Source organism: Nycticebus coucang, chromosome 21, assembly GCF_027406575.1.
Source record: "Nycticebus coucang isolate mNycCou1 chromosome 21, mNycCou1.pri, whole genome shotgun sequence".
NCBI lineage: Eukaryota > Metazoa > Chordata > Mammalia > Primates > Lorisidae > Nycticebus > Nycticebus coucang.
This window is the reverse complement of record NC_069800.1, coordinates 44,917,487-44,936,378: the sequence shown is the minus strand read 5'-3', so window position 1 is coordinate 44,936,378 and position 18,892 is coordinate 44,917,487. Positions and strand designations below refer to the sequence as shown.

The 18,892-nt window shown below is 51.2% G+C and overlaps 1 protein-coding gene across 1 annotated transcript in view; it reads left to right on the top strand.

Annotated features, from left to right (window-relative positions):
- The first annotated feature begins 1,845 nt into the window (after positions 1 to 1,845).
- TGM2 (transglutaminase 2) overlaps positions 1,846 to 18,892 on the top strand; it is a 32,442-nt gene continuing 15,395 nt past the window's right edge. The window contains exons 1-6 of the mRNA XM_053573975.1: positions 1,846 to 1,961; positions 5,653 to 5,829; positions 10,952 to 11,194; positions 13,992 to 14,110; positions 16,514 to 16,642; positions 17,686 to 17,863. Coding sequence (XP_053429950.1) covers positions 1,928 to 1,961; positions 5,653 to 5,829; positions 10,952 to 11,194; positions 13,992 to 14,110; positions 16,514 to 16,642; positions 17,686 to 17,863 — 880 coding nt within the window. The 5' untranslated portion in view covers positions 1,846 to 1,927. The remainder of the gene's footprint in view (positions 1,962 to 5,652; positions 5,830 to 10,951; positions 11,195 to 13,991; positions 14,111 to 16,513; positions 16,643 to 17,685; positions 17,864 to 18,892) is intronic.

Sequence of the window (18,892 nt, the reverse complement as noted above, 5' to 3'; positions counted from 1 at the left end):
CAGGGTGGGAGAGGGTCCTCCAGTGTGCCAATTTTGAGGGATCCAAGGCTTAGTCCCTGGAAAGCTTTATTCTCTTCTGCCACACAGTAAGTCCTCAAGGAAGGTCAATGGATAGATGAATGAATGGAGGTAAGGGAAAAAAGGAGGGAGGAAGGAATGAAATGAGTGAGTAGATAGATAGGTAGGTAGGTAAGTGATGAGTGGGTGAGTAGATGAATGGGTGGATGGATGGATGGGTAGATGGGTGGATGGATGAGTGGATGGATGGGTAGGTGGATGGATAGGTGAATAGATGGGTGGCTAAAGGGTAGGTGGATGAATGGATGGATGGGTGGGTGGATGGATGGGTAGGTAGATGGATAGGTGAATAGATGGATGGTTGGAGGGTAGGTGGATGGATGGATGCGTGGGTGGGTGGATGGATAGGTGAATAGATGGATGGTTGAAGGCTAGGTAGATGGATGGGTGGGTGGGTGGATGGATAGGTGAATAGATGGATGGTTGAAGGGTAGGTGGATGGATGGATGGGTAGGTGGGTGGATGGATGGGTGGGTTGATGGATAAGTGAATAGGTGGATGGTTGAAGGGTAGGTGGATGGATGGATGGATGGGCGGGTGGATGGATAGGTGAATAGAATGATGGCTGAAGGGTAGGTGGATGGATGGATGGGTGGGTGGGTGGGTGGATAGGTGGATGAGTAGGTGGGTGGACAATTAGACGGATAGAAAGATGGATGTGTGGATGGATGGATGGATGGATGTGTGAATGGATGGATGGATGGATGGATGGGTGGGTGTGTGGATGGATGGATGGATGGGTGGATGGATAGGTGGATGAGTAGGTGGGTGGACAATTAAACGGATAGAAAGACGGATGTGTGGATGGATGGATGGATGGATGGATGTGTGGATGGATGGATGTGTGGATGGATGGATGGATGGGTGGGTGTGTGGGTGAATGGATGGATGGATGGATGTGTGGATGCATGATTAGACGGATAGATGGACAGAGTGAGATATGATTATCTGTGCTTTGCTACCTGGAAAGCTGTGGGTGTGTGAAAGCTTTGAGTGTCCGTGTCTACATGTGTGTCCATCTCTGAGCAACCCCGTCTTCCTGCGTCTGTGGTGGCCTCATCTGAATTTGTATCCAGTAGCATGCTGGTGTGGTGAAGTCTGTCTGTCCCCTCCTGTGAGCTGGACATATCTGGACACCCGCTCACTTATGAGTCCAAAGCTGTGTGTAGCTCTTGTGGGCACATGTCTAGCTGTGTCTATGCCCTGGGGCGTCTCTGTGGTTTTAATCTGGTTTGGTATCCCTGTCACTGTGGCTGTGTGTGCAGGTCTGTCTGCTGCACGTGTTGGAACGTGTCTGTGTCCACGTGTGTATCTGTGCGTCCTCCGGGTGTGTGTGTCTATCTGCTCCATGTGTATCTGATTTTGAGTGTTTGTGTGTTCCTGGTTCTTCATCCCGGCTCTGACCCCTTTGTGATTCCACATCTGTGTATTCAGGTATGCCTATGCGTCCTGTTTCAATCATGTGCTTTGCCTGAGGGTGCTCCGTGTGTACCTGTATGTGACAGTATGTTTTTCTGCGCCCACGTGTGACTGCGTGTCCTGGACTAGTTGCGTCTACCTGTCCTGTCTGCTGTCCCAGCCCTGCGCTCTGTCCGCTCCCCCAGGGGGCGCCCTTGCCCTTCCGACGCGCCCTGGGACTCCTGTCCCCCGAGGGCCCGGCGAGAGGCGTGGGTGAAAGTCCGGGAGGTGGGTGGCCTCGCCAGCTCCCCGCCTTCTCGCGCCGCCCCGCCCCTCCCCAAAGCTGCCCTATAAATTAAGGCAGCGCGCGGCCTCCGCAGTGCCCGCCGCCAGAGGTCGGCATTTGGAGGGTCCTGTCGCCAGTCGAAGGAGCCACAGCCACTGCCTGACCATGGCCACGGGGGAGTGCCCGAACACGCCCACGGGTGAGTCTCAGAGCTGCGGCCCTGGGCCTGCCTCATCGCAGTGGTCCCCAGGGACACTGGGAACTCAATCCTTAAGTTTGAGTCTCCTGGTTTGGAGAGCAACAGGCGGTCTGGGCTGGGCTGGGTGTGAGCCTCAGTTTCCCCATCCACAGGGCATAACCATTAACTCCTGCCTTACTGGATAAGATGGGGCAGTGGAACATAAAGGCGTGTTGTAAACTGCAAAGTCTTGTCGTGGTGGACCACTGCCGCTTATCCTCAGTCAGTCAGTGGGGGCTGGGTCCCTGCTATGTGCCAGGTGGCAGGAAGCTGGGAAGGGGGTGATGGCCTGGGCTCAGAACACTTAGCTTTGGTCAGTCCCTGCCAGCCAGGAGGTGGGTGTGTGCACCTCTCCTTGTGGAAGGCGAGCCAAGCCTGGCTGATTCCTTGGCCCCGTGGCCAGAGAGGAGGTTCCAGCATCCTATGGTCCTGGGAGCAGTCTAAGACCAGGCATCATGCTCTTCCTCCCTCAAGTTCTGCAGCCCCTGTCCTTGGCCACTTGTTGAGTTTCAGCTTCCTGTCCTATAAAAGAAAAACAATAGTGTCAGCCTTGGATATATCTATGCAGGCTGAGAGGACAGGGGCAGGGACTTCATGATTTCCTGCCTGCCCCCGCCACACACACACACAACGGCAGCATCGTCCTAACTCCCACGGGGAGGAGAATGGGAGGATATCCCTGAGGGAATTCTGGGGGACCCAGAATCCGTGATGGCTCTTGGGTCAAGCCCATCTACGAATGGCCTTTGCATTCCCTCACGCCCCAGGAAGGAGTATAGGGAGAGGGGTACGGAGCAGGCAGAGCTTGGATGGCCAGGGCAAGCAATGGACCTGCTTGATCTGCTGTGAGATCCTGGCCTCCTCCTCCCTGAGACCCAGCTCCCAACGTGTCACCTAGCTGGCCGCTTGTCCCCAATGCTGCTTCTCTCCCACATTTCCAAAGTGGGGCTCAGTGGGGCTGGAAGACCCTGAGGCTCCAGGCCTCCAGTCCCACTGTCTCGGTGGCCACTTCTGACAGGGCCCCATAGGGCTGGAAGAGCTCAGGTCCTTTCTCAGGGCAGAAATCCTGTAACTCATATGATTCTAGACCCTGGTGTTTCTGTACATTGGAGGTGGGCATGATTTCTTGGAAACCTTTCATCAGTCAATAGATCAAGAAACCCTCACCCAGAACAGAGACTCTGACCATCTGTCCCAGGTTTCCCAGAAGGGCAGCAATACCCTCTTTTCTGCTCAAGCTCTCAGGCATTGATTGAAGTTTCCAAAAACAACATTTCCTTGCCCCAGCAGGACAACGGGAAGTTTTTCTTTGTGGCCAGCGGAGGTCTCTCCTATGGTGACTATAGGGAGATCAGCTTCCCTGATGCTTCAGTCCTGCAGAACAATCTCCTCCCAGGCACAAAAAACAAAACAGGACTGGGGGAGCAGAGAGGGGCCCCCAGGGCAGGCTCCAGAATCCTACAGCCCTGGATTCCAATCCCTAAACTCACTCACCATGGGACGGGGCCATAGAGTGTCTCCTCTGTAAAATGGGAAGAGAGATAGCAGAGCTGTGAGATGTTGAGATAATCCACATACAAGCTCTCAGCAGTTGCTAAACACTTTTGTGCCTCTCTTTTGGAATACTACACGGCAGGAGACAGGAGACCTGGGCTATCATCCCACTAGAGCAGTGTTTTCAACCTTTTTTATCTCATGGCTCACTTGAACTATAGTTAAATTTTCGCAGCACACTTAAATTATGTTGATCAAAAAAAAAAAAAGAGTTAAAGAAAAAGGCATATACTGGTCAGGTTCAGTGGCTCACACCTATAATCTTAGCACTCTGGGAGGACGAGGTGGGTGGATTGCCTGAGCTCAGGAGTTGGAGATCAGCCTGAGCAAGAGCAAGACCCCGTCTCTACTAAAAATAGAAAAACTAGCCGGCTGTTGTAAAGTGGGCACTTGTGCTGGGGAGGCTGAAGCAAGAGGATTACTTGAGCCCAGGAATTTGAGGTTAATGTGAGCATAGCACTCTACTCACGGTGACACAGTGAGACTCCGCCTCAAAAAAAAAAAAAAAAGAATATACTTACTGTGCTTTGAACTTCTTTCAAAAATAATTTAATTAATGATCTTTAAAAATTTTCATGGCACACTTAAGATCCTCTCATGGCTCACCAGTGTGCTGTGACGTACCCATTGAAAATAACTTCACTAGAGGGACCAACTTTCTGGGTAATTTTGGGCAAATCCCTGCCTGTAGACCTCACTTGGACCATCGCCTCCCAGTAACCCCATGACTGAGTCTGCCTGGTCCACTCCTTCTGCCTTTAGGTCTTCCCAATCTTGATCTTGCCAAGGTTTATGAGGTTTGTGCTTCCCTAAGGCTCCCTCCCATTTCTTACCCCACCCCTGCCTGGCCCTCAGATCTCTCTGAAACTATACACCAAACTCTTTCCCTGGGCTGAGCCTTGAAGAGGGGTGTCCCAGACATCCTTTTCTGTGCTCACAGTGGTGCTTTGAGATTTCAGAGTATGAAGAACAGAGAGGGTGAGACACTTGTCTAGGATCACACAGCAGCACAGCAGAACTAAAATCCAGGTCCAGAAGACTCCAAAGCCCCTGACATTTAAAAAACTTTTTGTTATGGAGAAATTGAACATATCTGAAAGTAGAGAGAATAATACAATAAATTCTTATGTTCTCATTACTTGGTCTCGACCACCACCAACATGTATCTTCTCCCACCTGCAGCTCCATTTGGAATATTCCACAGCAGGAGTGGAATTATTATTATTTGATCCTAGACATCATATCATTTCATCTGTAAATGTTTCCATCTATGCCTTTAAAGGATAAGAACTCTCTTTTCTGACATAAACAAATTAACAAAACTTCTTTTATATCACCATTATTCATCCAGCAGTGTTGAAATTTCCAGTTGTCTCATACATGTAATAAATGGTTTTAGACAACCCAGATCAGATCCACACATCAGTGGGGGTTGAATGTCTCAAGGTTCTCCTTATAGAGTCTTCCTTTAACTTTTTCTTTTGTTTTTTTTTCTTGCAGTTTATTTGTTAAAACAAACTAACAAAGAAAAACAGATCCTTTGCCTTTAGTTTCCCTGAGTCTGAATTCTGTTGATTGCCCTGGTTCTGTGTGTAACTTGTTCACCAGTCCTGTGTATTTCCTGTAAATTGAAAACTGGAGCTAGAAACAAAGCCTGTGAAATTAACTATACAAAATACTGTCCCTATTTAAACTGAAAGGATCCTCTGAGAGTGAGAGAACAGTTCACGTCTATTAAGCACTTACTACACACGAGGCACTGTGCTAAGTGTTTACCCGTGTTCATTCATTTAATACTCACAGCAGCCCTGTGAAATAGACCCCCCTGTTTTCCACCTATGAACAGATGAGGAAACTGAGCCCCAGAAAAATTGAGTTGCTAGAGGTCACATAGCTGAGAGGTGGCAGAGCCTTCTCCCAACATGCTATAAGGGGCAATAGCCTTATGATTAAAAGAGTTAGGGAGATTCATTCTGGCCGTCCTCTGTGTGACCAGGGCTGGGGTAGGGAGTTGGCAGGGGGCAGGAATGTGCTTCATGGGGGAGGGAACACAGGTGTGTCACCAGCCCTGCTCATGCCTTTCCTGCTGTCTCTTCAGAACTGCTCATGGAGAAGTGTGACGTGCAGCTGGAGACCAATGGCTGCGCCCACCACACTGCTGAGCTGTGCCGGGAGAGGTTGGTGGTGCGGCGGGGCCAGCCCTTCCACCTGAAGCTGCACTTCAACCGTAACTACAATGCCAAAGAAGACACTCTCACCTTCACCGTGGTGACTGGTGAGTCCTGGCGACCCCCTCTCCTCCTGTTCCTCCTCTCCACCCTGACCTGCCCCATTCTGGGATTCATTATCCCATGACTGAGAACAGGACAGATGATTTTCTACCTCTTTGTCCCCAGGGAGATTGCCACCTGCCACTAGTCCCATTTTACAGAAGGGAACTGAGGCCTAAAAAGTAGGAAGATGTCACCCCAGGCCACTCTGTCTTGTAAGCAAGAGCCTGGACGCCCAGGCTTCTGAAAACATTATCACCAGCGTTGACTGTCAGCTTTCTGCCACAAAGATCAATCAAGATCCTATCTGCTCTTTCCTACATCAAAACAGCTTTCTAATCTCTCTGCTTCCCAAAATCCATGCAACCCAACCAGGCACTGGGTTGAGGCCCAAACCAGGTCTGGGTGGCAGAGAAAGAGTCCATTTGGCTCCAGAACTGTGTGGGAAGTTCTGTGTCCCAGGAGTTCCTTCTCTAAGCCTCAGGAGGCTGCCTCAGTCTTGGGGGCTTGACAGAGAGATCTGGGTTCTAGACAGGCTGGGCTACCTAACTGCTGTGTGACCTTGGAACAGTTACTCAGCCTCTCTGAGCCTGACTTTCATCATGTATAAAGCAGTCACATTGGAAGGTTGTTAAGTGAGAAGAGCCTGGTGTGGGGGGAGTGCCCTGTAGACATTAGCAGCTGTTATTTGCCTTATTCCATTGGGTGGAGGGATGTTGAGGCCCCAGGCACCCCATCCCCAGATGTCCAGTGCCCAGTCTTCTTTGTTGGCCATTCCTAGAGAAGGAGCCTCAAATGGCAAATCAGTTGGGCTGGCTTCTTGAGGTCAGTGAGGGGCCCCTGGCTGAACTCTGGTGTGGAAGGCCAGCTCTTCTGAGAGAGAGCACAGGCAGGCGCTGCAGCTGCCTGGCAGAGGCCCATATTTACCTGGAAGGCAGTTTGATAAGGCTTATCACAGAGACTGCAGGCTGCCAACAGACATCCATTCCTTTCCTCTTGGCCCGCCTCTCCTGGAAGAGACACATCCACCACCCAGGGTCACCCTCCCATGCACACCAGCCCCCTTAGGGCCTTTTCCCGCAGAGCCTGTGGGCCCCAGCAAGTCTCTGACCTTCTGGCCCTCGTTTCCCCTTCTGTAAAGGAGAAGGTTATAGTGCCTGGCAATAAGGGCTGGGCATGGTGCCCTGAGAAGAGTCGGACTTGGGATGGTGAAAATCTCAACACCTTTGGAGCACCTACTGAATGCATGCTTGTCCTGAATTATCCCAGCCTGGAAGCATAAAGGGCTCCCGAGAAAACTGAGGCTCAAAAAGATCAAGTCCCTTGCCTAGGTGGGTTACACAGTGAGTCAGGGACACAGCAAATTTCAAATCCTGACCCCAGAGCTGCAGCTTTTTGTCACTATGACCCCTGTAGCAGCCACATTTATTTTTTTCCATCTGAAGTGCCCTCCAGGCCTCACTCTGCTCCTCTATGAAATGGAATAGTGGATGAGTGGTGCTTGGCAGCCTGGGATTTCCATCTTCTTTTTCTTCTTTCATTCTCAAGATGTCCCCTTTCTTCTTTCTCCTTCTCTATTTGTCTAGGTAGCTTATTAATTAGGGCCCCAAGTTCAGAGTTGGGTGCACAGCAACTGACCTTTACCTCCCAGCAGCTAATCTCTGTTCTCCAGTCTCCTCCAACTTATCTCAGACCATAGCCAACCTGCCCCCGTCATTTCCGCAACCCCTGTGGGCAGCCACGGAGGGGCCTGTATCTCTGGGTACACACGGCTTCCCTGTCCAAGCAGCCGAGAACTTCCTGGGCTGAGGAAGCCTGAGGGACAATGCCAGGAAGCCAGGCCTCTCTCCTCCAGGCCTGACCTGGGGACCCTGCTCCTGTGTTGGAACATTCTAGCCTGTGATGGGAAACTGAGGCCCAGAAAGGGGAGAGGGTGAGCTGAGGTCACTCAACCAATGGAGTGACCCAGATGCTGTGTGTTTCACCCAGACAGTTTGAGACCTGACAGACTCTATTCCGGGGTACAGACCACACTAGACAAATCCATCCTTGTTACAGAAATAAAGCTCTGCTTCCCTCCCAGAGGGGTCGGGTTTCCGGGGGGTTGGGGGGCAGGTGAGAGTAAGGCGAGCCTGAAGGAGTGAAAAGAACCCTTATGAGGCCAACAGAAGGCTTCACACTGGAAGGTTCCCCTACCCCACCTCTCTCCAGCCCCACCATCATGGTTTGGGTCAGTTGCCAGGATCTCCTGGTCCCCAGAGTTATTTGGGCCCAGGGTGTTCCCTATGGTACAGCTGGCCCCACATAGAGGACTGTTTAGAACCACAATCAAGGAATGTGCAAAGCCAGCTTACGGGTGCAGCCGTGGGCCCTGGGCCGGCTGCCCTCATCCCACCCTCCTGGGCAACTAGGGATAAAGGGGGGTGTGTGTGTAAGTGTGTGCACGGCTGCCCAAGATGCAGAGTCGGGGAAGTGTGTTTCCTGATCTGTCCTCAAGGATGATAATATGTCAATGGATATGGTGGCTATGAGACTTGGCCCAGGCCCGTTACCCGAGTAACCAGATAATTGATCATCCAAGCAGGGCCATTTCTGAAGATGAAAGTGGTGCCATTAATAATTATACTGGGGCCACAGGTGTGGATTGAGGCTGTCCTGAGCAAACTGTGACACATGGCTACCCCAACACTACCCCTCCCGTCTTAGTCTCCACATGCATAAGTTATTCAGTGGAATGAGATCATCTCTACGTTGCACTCCAGTCCTGGAAACCTGTTATTTGGCCTAAGAATTCAGATGTTTTTGTTTATTGAGACAGAGTCTCAATAGAGACTGTGTGAGCTATGATGTCACAGCACTCTACAGAGGGCTATGACATCATAGCTCACAGCAACCTCAAACTCTTGGGCTCAAGCAATTCTCTTATCTCAGCCTCCCTAGTAGCTGGGACTACAGCCCCCCACCACAACACCTGGCTATTTTGTTGTTGTTCTTTAGCAGGCCCAGGCTGGGTTCGAACCCACCAGCCCTGGTACATGTGGCCGGCACCCTAACCACCGAGCTATGGGCGCCCAGCCAAGAATTCAGATTTTTAATGGTCCTTTTTGATGACACTGAGGACAGCTCACTGTGTAATTACCGTGAGCTTGTCACTATTCGTAATGCTTTCTATGAACTCTTCCACTGAACCCTCTAAACAGTGCTAGGAGGCCTTGGTGACAATAATAAACAGTAATAACTATTATTTATTGAGCACTTACTACATACCAGGCACCTTGTACTAAGCTTTATAGCTCTCCTCTTCTTTAAGCTTCTCAATAGCTTTATGAGGAGCTACTGCAATCTGCTTCATTTTTTTTTTTTTTTTTTGAGATAGAGTCTCACTATGTCGCCTAGATAGAGTGCTGTGGTGTCACAGTTCACAGCAACCACAAACTCTTGGGCTTAAGCGATGCTCTTGCCTCAGCCTCCCAAGTAGCTGGGGCTACAGGCACCTGCCACAATGCCCGGCTATTTTTTGTTGCAGTTGTCGTTGTTTAGCCGGCCCGGGCTGGGATCGAACCCGCTAGCCTTGGTATACGTGGCTGGCGCTGTAACCACTGTACTACGGGCACCAAAGCAATTTGCTCCATTTTATAGATGAGGAAACTGGCACAGAGAAGCTATATAACTTGTCCAGATTCCCAGAACCAGTTTTAAACCTGGAATTGGACCTTCCCAGGCATGCGGTCGAAGCCTGTTTTTTTCTTTGACGAGAAAACTGTGGATCAGAGAAGCCTGGTGACATGACCTGGGCACACAGTATGCAGGGGGAGAAGACTGAACAAGACTTGGGGATATTCTTGAACCCCAAGGCTGCTGGCTCCTCCCCAAATGCCAGCTCTGGAAGTCAGGGAACGTTCAGAGGCTTCCAGTCGGCTCTTGGCGCCCAGATGGGGCCATGGAAGCCTGTGTCATGCCTGTTCATGGTTATATTTGGGCTGAGTGTGGGTGGGGCTGGCAGGCAAGGAGGAGGAGGCTGGATGCTGGGAGGGAGCCCCTTGGTGAGCAGGCCCCGATATTGCCAGCAGTGGGTGGTCAGAGCTACAGGGAGGGAGATGGAAGAATAAAAATAAACCTTCCTGGGTAGCTGCCCAGCAGGCAGAGAACGTTCTCTGTTCCTCCTCTCCACCACCATGTCCAGAAAGTGACCAGCCCCTCCTCACCCTTCCCATGACTCAGACCTGCCTGTGTGGGCTGGGCCCTCCTGCCTCCACCTGCAAAAGCAGCCATGTTTGAGACAGCCTCTCCACATCACTCTGCCTTTGAGAACCCCATTAGGGAGCATCCTCTTTGGAAATGAGAAGCTTTGAGAGCCTCAGGACCTGGGTTCCGATGCTAACTTTGCCACAAACTCCTAGGATGTCCTTGGGAGACCCCTTTCTTCCTGAGCTTCGGTTTTCTCACCTGTGCAAGGGGTCTCAGAGGAAGTACCTGCTTGGTAAATTGTGAAAGCCTGTTGGGAGGTGAGGGTGGTCATAGCCAGCTTTTCAGACAGCCTGCGGGGATGTGGGGACTGGCAGTTGGAGGGGGCCCTGGGTAGGACAGCTGGAGGATGCACAGGCCGAATCCTCTGTTAACCTACAGCAAGAAGCTCTCAGGGGACTAAGGGCCCATCCTACTTAGGGCTTCTTTCTCCGAAAGAGAAAGCTGGACTCTAGCAGGTAAAGGATTTAGTCAGGAGATGAGGACCCTTGGGGACCATCTTGTTTAGCTCCTGTCTATGCTACAGATGGGCACGTGATCCCTGAGAGATGGATGGTCATGTCCAAAGTCATGTCAGCCCAGAGCAGTGGGACTGAGACTCTTTGCCCCAGGTTGCGTGTTCTCATCTATCAAGAGGAATCCATCTGACTGAGGACCTACTGCGCGCCTGAGGCTTTTCATGCTTTCCCCCAAAACCAGCCTGCACAGTTGGGGTTCTGATCCCACTTTACAGATGAGAAAACCAAGGCTCAGGAAGATAAAACCTCCTGCCAAAGTTTTTTCAGTGGTTATTGTGGAGTGAGGCCGGAGCCCAGGCCACGGGACCCCAGGAGGGTGCCCTGTCCGCCCCTGGCTCATGGCTGCTCCCTCTTCCCTTCATAGGCCCAGCCCCCAGCCAAGAGGTGGGGACCAAGGCCCGCTTCCGTCTGAGTGAGGCTCTGGAGGAGAATGCTTGGTCAGCCTCTGTGGTGAAGCAGGAGAACTCCATCCTGTCACTACAGATCAACTCCCCAGCCAATGCCCCCATCGGCCTGTACCGCCTCACCCTAGAGATCTCCTCCGGCCTCCAGGGCTCCAGCCATGTGTTGGGCCACTTCACCCTGCTCTTCAATGCCTGGTGTCCAGGTGAGCCACACACCAGCCAGGGGTGGGATGGGTGGGCAGGGCTGGACCCACTGGGGGGTGGGAGGAACAGGACAGGAGAGTCAACAAAGTGGACTCATGAGGCCTTCAGTGGCCATTTTGTACTCCACCCTCACAAAACCCTTACAACAGGAGTGTTCATCCCACTTACAGACAACGGGGTAGGCTCGCAGAAGTAAAATGACTTGCCCAAGGCCACACATCCACCAAGGGATTTCACTTAGTGTCAAAGACCCGTGTGTTCCCACAGCACTGTGAACCAGGGCATAGCAGTGTCACGTTAGGAATGGGGGTGTTGGGCAGCACCTGTGGCTCAAAGGAGTAGGGTGCCGGCCCCATATGCCAAAGGTGGCGGGTTCAAACCCAGCCCTGGCCAAAAACTGCAAAAAAAAAAAAAAAAAGGAATGGGGGTGCTGAGTGGATGGCCAGGCCCGGGCACCTTCATGGGGCCCTGCTTTAACTTTCAGCCAGAGCCATTTGGGGAAGGGGAACAGAGGGGTGGGGTGGCCAGGAGAGGTGAGTAGGAGCGGTTTACTTGGCTAAGAGCCTCTTCATACACATCCCAGCTGTTCCTCTTGAAAATCCCAAGGGGGATATGTCAGCATTCCCATCTGCAGGCAGGAAACTGAAGCTTAGAGAGGTTAAGTGGCTTTGGGGACCTATTTCAATATGTAAGTGGACAGTCCAGACAAAACTGTAAAATCAGAGAGAGGAAAGCCTGGAAAAGCTGAGAGTGATGTGAGCAGGAGGGAAGAGGTAGGGTTTGCCAGGCCCTCCCCAGCCTCAGTTTCCCCATCTGACTAACAAGGCAGTCAGATGTGACGGTCGGTTTCCTTCCTGCTCTGGCAGGGGAGAGGCCCCCAGCTAGGAATGGAGTGTTCCTTCTCAAAGGGGAAGAAATTCTGGCCTCCACCTGTTAGACACTGCTTTCTTACTGGGCCACTGCTTTATTTTTTTCCATCTCTATTTTGAGGTATTTTATGATGTACTTGAGCATAAAGCTTTTTAAAATTTTCCCCTTTACATATGCTGGCTTTTATTTCCAATGATAACAGTAAGACATAGGAATAGTCGCTTTAGAAAAGCTTCAAGAGCAACAGCATCCCCACTTTGAATCTCCCTCCCGGGGTACACTAGAGTGGCCGTCTTGGGAGGGTCATCCCCTTAAGTTCATCTGTGTGTGTCTGGAGAAACTGCTGCATTTTGGGGGTCTCTCTGCCTCTTTCTCAAACATAAAATGATCCCACAGTATAGGCATCACCCTACAACCTGGTTTCTTCCCCCTACAATACATCTGGGGGATCTGTGCACAGCGGTCTGCGCACATCTGCTCATTCTTTCTGAGAGCCCAGAGTGCCCCTCAACTATAGTCCTCGCTCACCTGTCCTGTAGCCACATGAAATGATTTCTCAGGACAGAAGTAGCCCTGCTGGACCTCGCCATGTGTTTTGAATTTTAGTCAATCTGCAGAGGGTGGCAACTAGGTGGCAGCTCTGTCAAAGGAGCAGAGACATGCCTGCATCCCCACCCTTGATGACAGCTTGACACTGCAGGGTTTCAGAGTTCAGGGGGGCGGAGCATGGAGCATGGTCCTAGGGGCTTTCCCCCTTCCTCTTGCTCTGCAGGGTGGAGTGGCTGTCGGCCAAACAGTACAGGGACTAAAGTGACCCACATCTGGGGTGGGAGCCTGGAGAAGGCAGTGGAGTTGGTGATGCAGAGGCAGGAAGTTAGGCTGGGGGGACGTGAGCATGGAGGTGGGGGAGTGGAAGTCCTCTGGTGGACGGGAAAGGGCTGATCCGCCTGGAAAATGGAACACTCCTTTCTTTGTGCTCTAAGACCCAGGTGATTGAGCACCAGCCAACACCTGTATCAGATGGAGACCTGCGCTGTGGTCATCATGGTCCTGGTGCCCTGAGCTGGGGTGGGAATGATTCAACAAATGCTGACGCTCTCATTCTACTGTGACGACACTGTGGGTTTTTCTTTCTCTTTTATTCTTTGTTTCCACATTGCATGGCTGAGGCAGAGCCATTAGAGTTCATTGACTTCAAGGTTAATTTTTAACACGGTGTCCAGAGCCAAAGAGCAGGACACACAAGAGACTGTCCACTTTCACATTGACTTTCCCGGCTATGATACAAGTCGGGGTTGCTGGTCAGATGGGTGTAATGGAGCCCAGGGGCTGGGGTAGGGGGTGGGAAGTAGACTCTGAACTCCCTCCAGCTTGAACCATGCCCCTTCTCACACTGGCTCAGGGCTTTAGTTTCCAAAGCCTCTTTCTGATCTATGATCACATTTTACTCTTGGGCTAACACAGTGAGAGGTATCGAGGTGGGCAGAGAAGGCAAAGTGAGATTCAGGGGCAGAGGTTTCCTGACTCCTAGTTAAGTGCTTTTCTGCCTCTTGCTTTGGCACCGGTTTTCCCAGATATAAAATATGCTTGAATCTCAGTTTTACCATCTTTAAAATGAAGATTTCAAGGATCCCTTCTTCACAGGGCTCCTGTGGAAATTAAGTAAATTAATACATGTCATACATTTATCACAGGTCCTGGCATGTGGCAAAAGTGGGTAAATGGCAGCCTTTGTTGTCACTAACCATTGACACCGGATCTCATTGGCATGGAATTATTAATTAATGATTAATCTGTCTAGTTATAAGATCAAAGGACCTCTGAGATGCTGGCTTGGCCTGGGGAATGGGTACCCTGACTGCCATGTTGGCAGGGACTCTGGGCCTCTCCAGACCCAGAGCTGAGTCCCCTTTCTTCTGACCACAGCGGATTCTGTGTACCTGGAATTGGAAGAGGAACAGGAGGAGTACGTCCTTACTCAGCAGGGATTCATTTACCAGGGCTCTGCCAAGTTCATAAAGACCATACCTTGGAACTTTGGACAGGTAGGTTGCACCCTGTCCCTCCCATCCATCTCAGCCCTTCTGTGTGCTGGGTCTTGTGCCTGAGGCAGCCAAAGCTGCAAAAAGGTATGAGTGGGTCACAGGGTCACCACCCACTTCATGCTGTTAGGGGTACAAAAGCCCTGAATGGCTGAAGGCTCAGAGAGGGCCACAGCTGGCCTGAGGGCACATAGCAAAGACAGTAGATCTGGACTCAAGGTAGGGGAAGAGCTGTGAAGTTCATTGGTATTCTGGGAGTGGAAAGAGGGAACAGTTAAGGCCACATATCAAAATAACAGGCAGTACTTAGAGGCACTACTAACTATGTGCTAGGTTGAGAATGGGCTTTAAACCTTTATCCAGATCAGTGGTTCTCACACTTAAGTGTGCACCAGAATCATTGGGAGAGCAAGTTAAAACACAGATCCTTGGGTGCACCCTTAGTTATTGATTCAGTAAGTCTGGGTGGAGGCTGAGAATTTGCATTTATAACCAGTTCCCAGATGATGTTGAGGCTGCTTGTCCTGGGACCACACTTTGAGAACCAGTGGCTGGTTGTAGCAGTTAGCTATTGCTAAATAACAAGCAAGCTGGAAATCTAGAGGCTACCAGCAACAACCATTTATTATTTCTTATAACTTTATAGGTCAGCCATAGCATGGCTGGCTGGGTTGGGCCGGCTAGTCTTGGCTGATGGCTTGTCTCTATTTCATGTACTTTCAGCCTGGGATCATTCTCCAAATCAGTGCTCTTAACTCCTTTACCACCAGAAACCCATAAAAAGTCTCAAGACTCTGCGGAGACAACTCACAAAGCAAGAATCATTAAACCCCAACTGTAAGCCTCATGGTGTATTAGGGGATGCTGGCCTCCTGGGGTGCCTCCCAACCTGAGGCCTCCCCTAACAGCCTCTGAGTCAGGATCCAATGTTCAGGCCAAGGGAGTCCTGGGAATTCTTCCCTATATGACTGAAGGCTCTGATCAGTTTCTTCGATCAAATATTGGAGATGATAATTGCAAAAATATCTACCCAGCAACCCTGTAGCCTGCTATAGGACATAAAATGAACGATGGTGTGACTAAGATGCATAAAATACATCAGAAAATGAATTGGCTTTCATTTCTCAGAGCTTCTTATTCTCTCTTGAGAAGTAGAACAAAGCTGCATACCTCCTTTCATTTCCTAAGGTCCGTTTTGTATCTAGGCTTGAGTAAGGCTGTGGAACATGGCCCTCACTGTAATCACAGTCCAGGAACATGAGACCAGAGGAGGGAAGGAGTAATAGCCCAAGGGATCAGGGACGACTTCTTAAAGTAGGGAACATTTGAGCTGGGCTTTGAAGAACAAGTAGGAGTTTGCCATAGAAGGAGGTGGGTTCACCCTGTGCCAGGCAAAGGAACTGAACAAGCGAAACCTCAGAGGTGGAAAAGTTTATGTTGCATCTGAGAAGTATGTTATAGCTTGGGGAGTATTTTGTGTGTGAAGGAGCCTCAGGATATGAGGTGGGAGAAGCCAGCAGTGTCCAGGTTGTGTCAGGAGACACAAGGGGGTCAAGCTTTGTTGTGTGGCTTTGGAGAGAGACCTGGGATGAGGCCTGGTTCCCAAACAGACCACAGAGATGGAGTCCAGGGGACGGATAGCAGAGTCCTGAAGGGTGGTTTCCAGTGGAAGATGACAAGAAGGGGGTTCTGCCTATGAGAAAGATAACCTTTGAACCTGCAAAGGTAAGACAGTATGAGCCATAGAGAGTAGCAGGAAGCACCTTCCAAGCAGATAACATAGTGAGTGCAAAAGCCCTGAGGCAGTGAGCCTGGGCAGTGTGACAGTGGCCCCAGATGAGGTCAAAGAGGGGGCAGGGCAGGCCTTGGAGGAGAACTGTAGGTTTTCCTCTAGGTGTAGTTGAAATGGGAGAGTGATGGGTTTGGATTTATGTCTTTATAACCAGTTCCCATGAGCACAATGTGTGTGGGCTGAGTCCAGGGGAGGAGGGCTCTGCAGGGTGAGTCAGGCCTTAGGGGAAGAGGGAGATTTGGCTGAGCAGAGGGGAAAGCGACAGTGATAGGGCCTGGGGTGGCTCTCAAGGGAAGGAAAGCCCCAAGGATGCTGGGCCCCCCACTCTGTGGTCTCCACTCCAGATTCCAGGGTCCCTTGCAGCCAGGCCCTGAATGCAGATGGACGTTCTATCCCCTGTCACACACTCACAGCCTGCCCAGGTGTTGTCCCACGCCACTCCCTCCTGGGCCAGAAGAGGCTGGCATCACGGATATATGGCCACAGCCAAGCCACAGTCTGCTGTGCGAGACATGGCTGTGAGGGCCTGCGGCTGCTGGGGACTTCAAAGCAGGCTTCCTGGAGGAGGTGGCTTTTCAGCTCCCTCTTTTGTCCTCTTGTTCCCACTGCTGCAGTTTGAAGATTCGATCCTGGACACCTGCCTGATGCTCTTAGATGTCAACCCCAAGTTCCTGAAGAATGCCAGCCATGATTGCTCCCGCCGCAGCAGCCCCGTCTATGTGTGCCGGGTGGTGAGCAATATGGTGAGTGAATGTCGGGACCCAGACAGGGTCAGTTCTCACAGCAGGCTCCAGCAGGCTCCTCGCTCCCTGGGGTGACGCAGGCCACACGCTGGGCCCCTGCTGGGCACCATGTGGGGACCCAGGAGTACATCTCAGAGAAGAGAGCTTATATTTGGAAAGATAAGATTTACACAAATGAGGAGCAGGCCATGTGTTTCCCAAAGCAATTAATTTACCCATTTCTTCAGCAAATATTTATCAAGTGCTGCCTATTATGATATAGGCACTGGGGATATAGCCAAATACAGTCCTGAATGGCCCCTAATTTCATGCAGTTTACATTCTACTGGGTGGGTGAGAGGAGACAGATGTTAACCAAAGTATTACACGAATGAGTATACAACCATAAATCATGCTTCCCGTGCCGAAGGAACCCAGATGTGTAAGAGTGCCTGACCGCAGGGCCTGACCTCCATGAGGGGCCAGGCGCCTCCCTAAGAGGGTGATTAGGAGGAGAGGGGCATTCCAGGCAGGGGACACAGCTGTGCCAACTCCTGGAGGAGGGAATGACTTTGGCAGTCTGAGGAAAGGGAGGCCAGTGTGTGTGGGTGGCAGAGTGAGCGAAGGGTCTGGGTGCAGGAGGAGCTGCAGGGGTGGGCAGGGACTGACCACAGAGGGCCTCATGGGTTGTAGGGCTATGTCAGAAGGCTGGACTTCATTCCTAAGGTTATGGGAGTTTGGGGAGAACTATGTAAAACCCGGATCACACCATGCACACCCCAGCAACCATGTGCTCACAGGCACAGTCATGTCTCCAGCATCACATTCTGACCTTGACCCTTCCTGACCTCCTCCCACTTCCACCCTGTCTCTCTCCTACACTCCGAGCTCCAGCCCCCAGCATGTCTAGCACACCACAGTCTGTCCCACCGGGCCCCCTCCAGCTGCTGCTCGCTCCATGGCAACTCCCTCCCCTGCCTTCACCACTTGCTGTACTTGGGCTTCTCCTGGCACAGATGTGACCCTCTCCTGGCTCGGTCCCCATGATGTCCTGCTCCTTGTAGGTCAACTGCAATGATGACCAGGGCGTGCTGCTAGGACGCTGGGACAACAAATACGAGGATGGCGTCAGCCCCATGTCCTGGATTGGCAGCGTGGACATCCTGCGGCGCTGGAAGAGCAATGGCTGCCAGCCTGTCAAGTACGGCCAGTGCTGGGTCTTTGCTGCCGTGGCCTGCACAGGTGAGCTGCACAGTGGGGTATGAGCTGTGTGTCCAGGAGGGAGCCCAGAGAGCGCCAGAGTGGGAATCTGGACACCTCAGTCTGGTTTTGCCTCTGCCACCAACGCTATCAGTGTACTATGTGGCCTGGAGCCTGTGGCCACCCTCTCTGGTCCCTTTACCAACTACTGCCTCTAGGGTGGTTGTTAGGATTGAGGGGTATCTTTTGGGAGACAGCACAGGTTCAGGACTGAGCATGTGAGCTATGGAGCAGGCACACCTGAGTTAAAAATGCTCACTCTCCCACTCACTTACTCTGTAACCTTCAGCAGATGACATTTTCTGAACCTCAGTTTCCTCATCTGTAAAATGGGAACAACAATGGGTGGGTGTGACATACAGCTGCTCAGTGCATAACCTGGCCCTGACAATAACTGCGATATCATCAATGTCAAGAAAGAGAGAGCATATTCTAAAATGGACAGGGGGAAAGATAAAAAAGCCATTTAAAACCAAAAAGAAAGTCTTAGAAAAATCTTAAAAAGTTAAGATCAGAAAATGCCCAAGTTCACATCCTAGCTCTGCTTCTTACCAGCTGTGTGTCCTTGGGTCAAACACTTAACCCCTCTGAACCGTAGTTCTATCGTATGGGAAACAGGCATGGCATGACAGTGCTACCTTTGTGCTGGGATGATTGTGAGGATTAAATGACCCTGTATGTGTGAGGTGCTTGAAATGATTTCAGGTACAAAATAGTAAATACAGAGTGGTGCTGTTCATCACTGTCATTGCTATTATTCTAAATGGGCTCAGGAAATGTAAAAGGCCAGTCTGGGCTTCTCAGCTTTTCTGACTTCTGACTCCAAAACCAGTGCTAAGGCCTAGAGAGGGTTCCCTGAAGAGCCCCTGTCCTCTTCTCACACTAGCAGGCTGGGTCAGGGCAGCCTGGCCTGCAACCTCAGCTAGGCTGGGACAGTCTGTTCCCTTGTGATCTCTGAATTCTCTTTTCTTGTGGAAACTCTCCTATTCTGGACCTTTCCCTCTCAGAGGC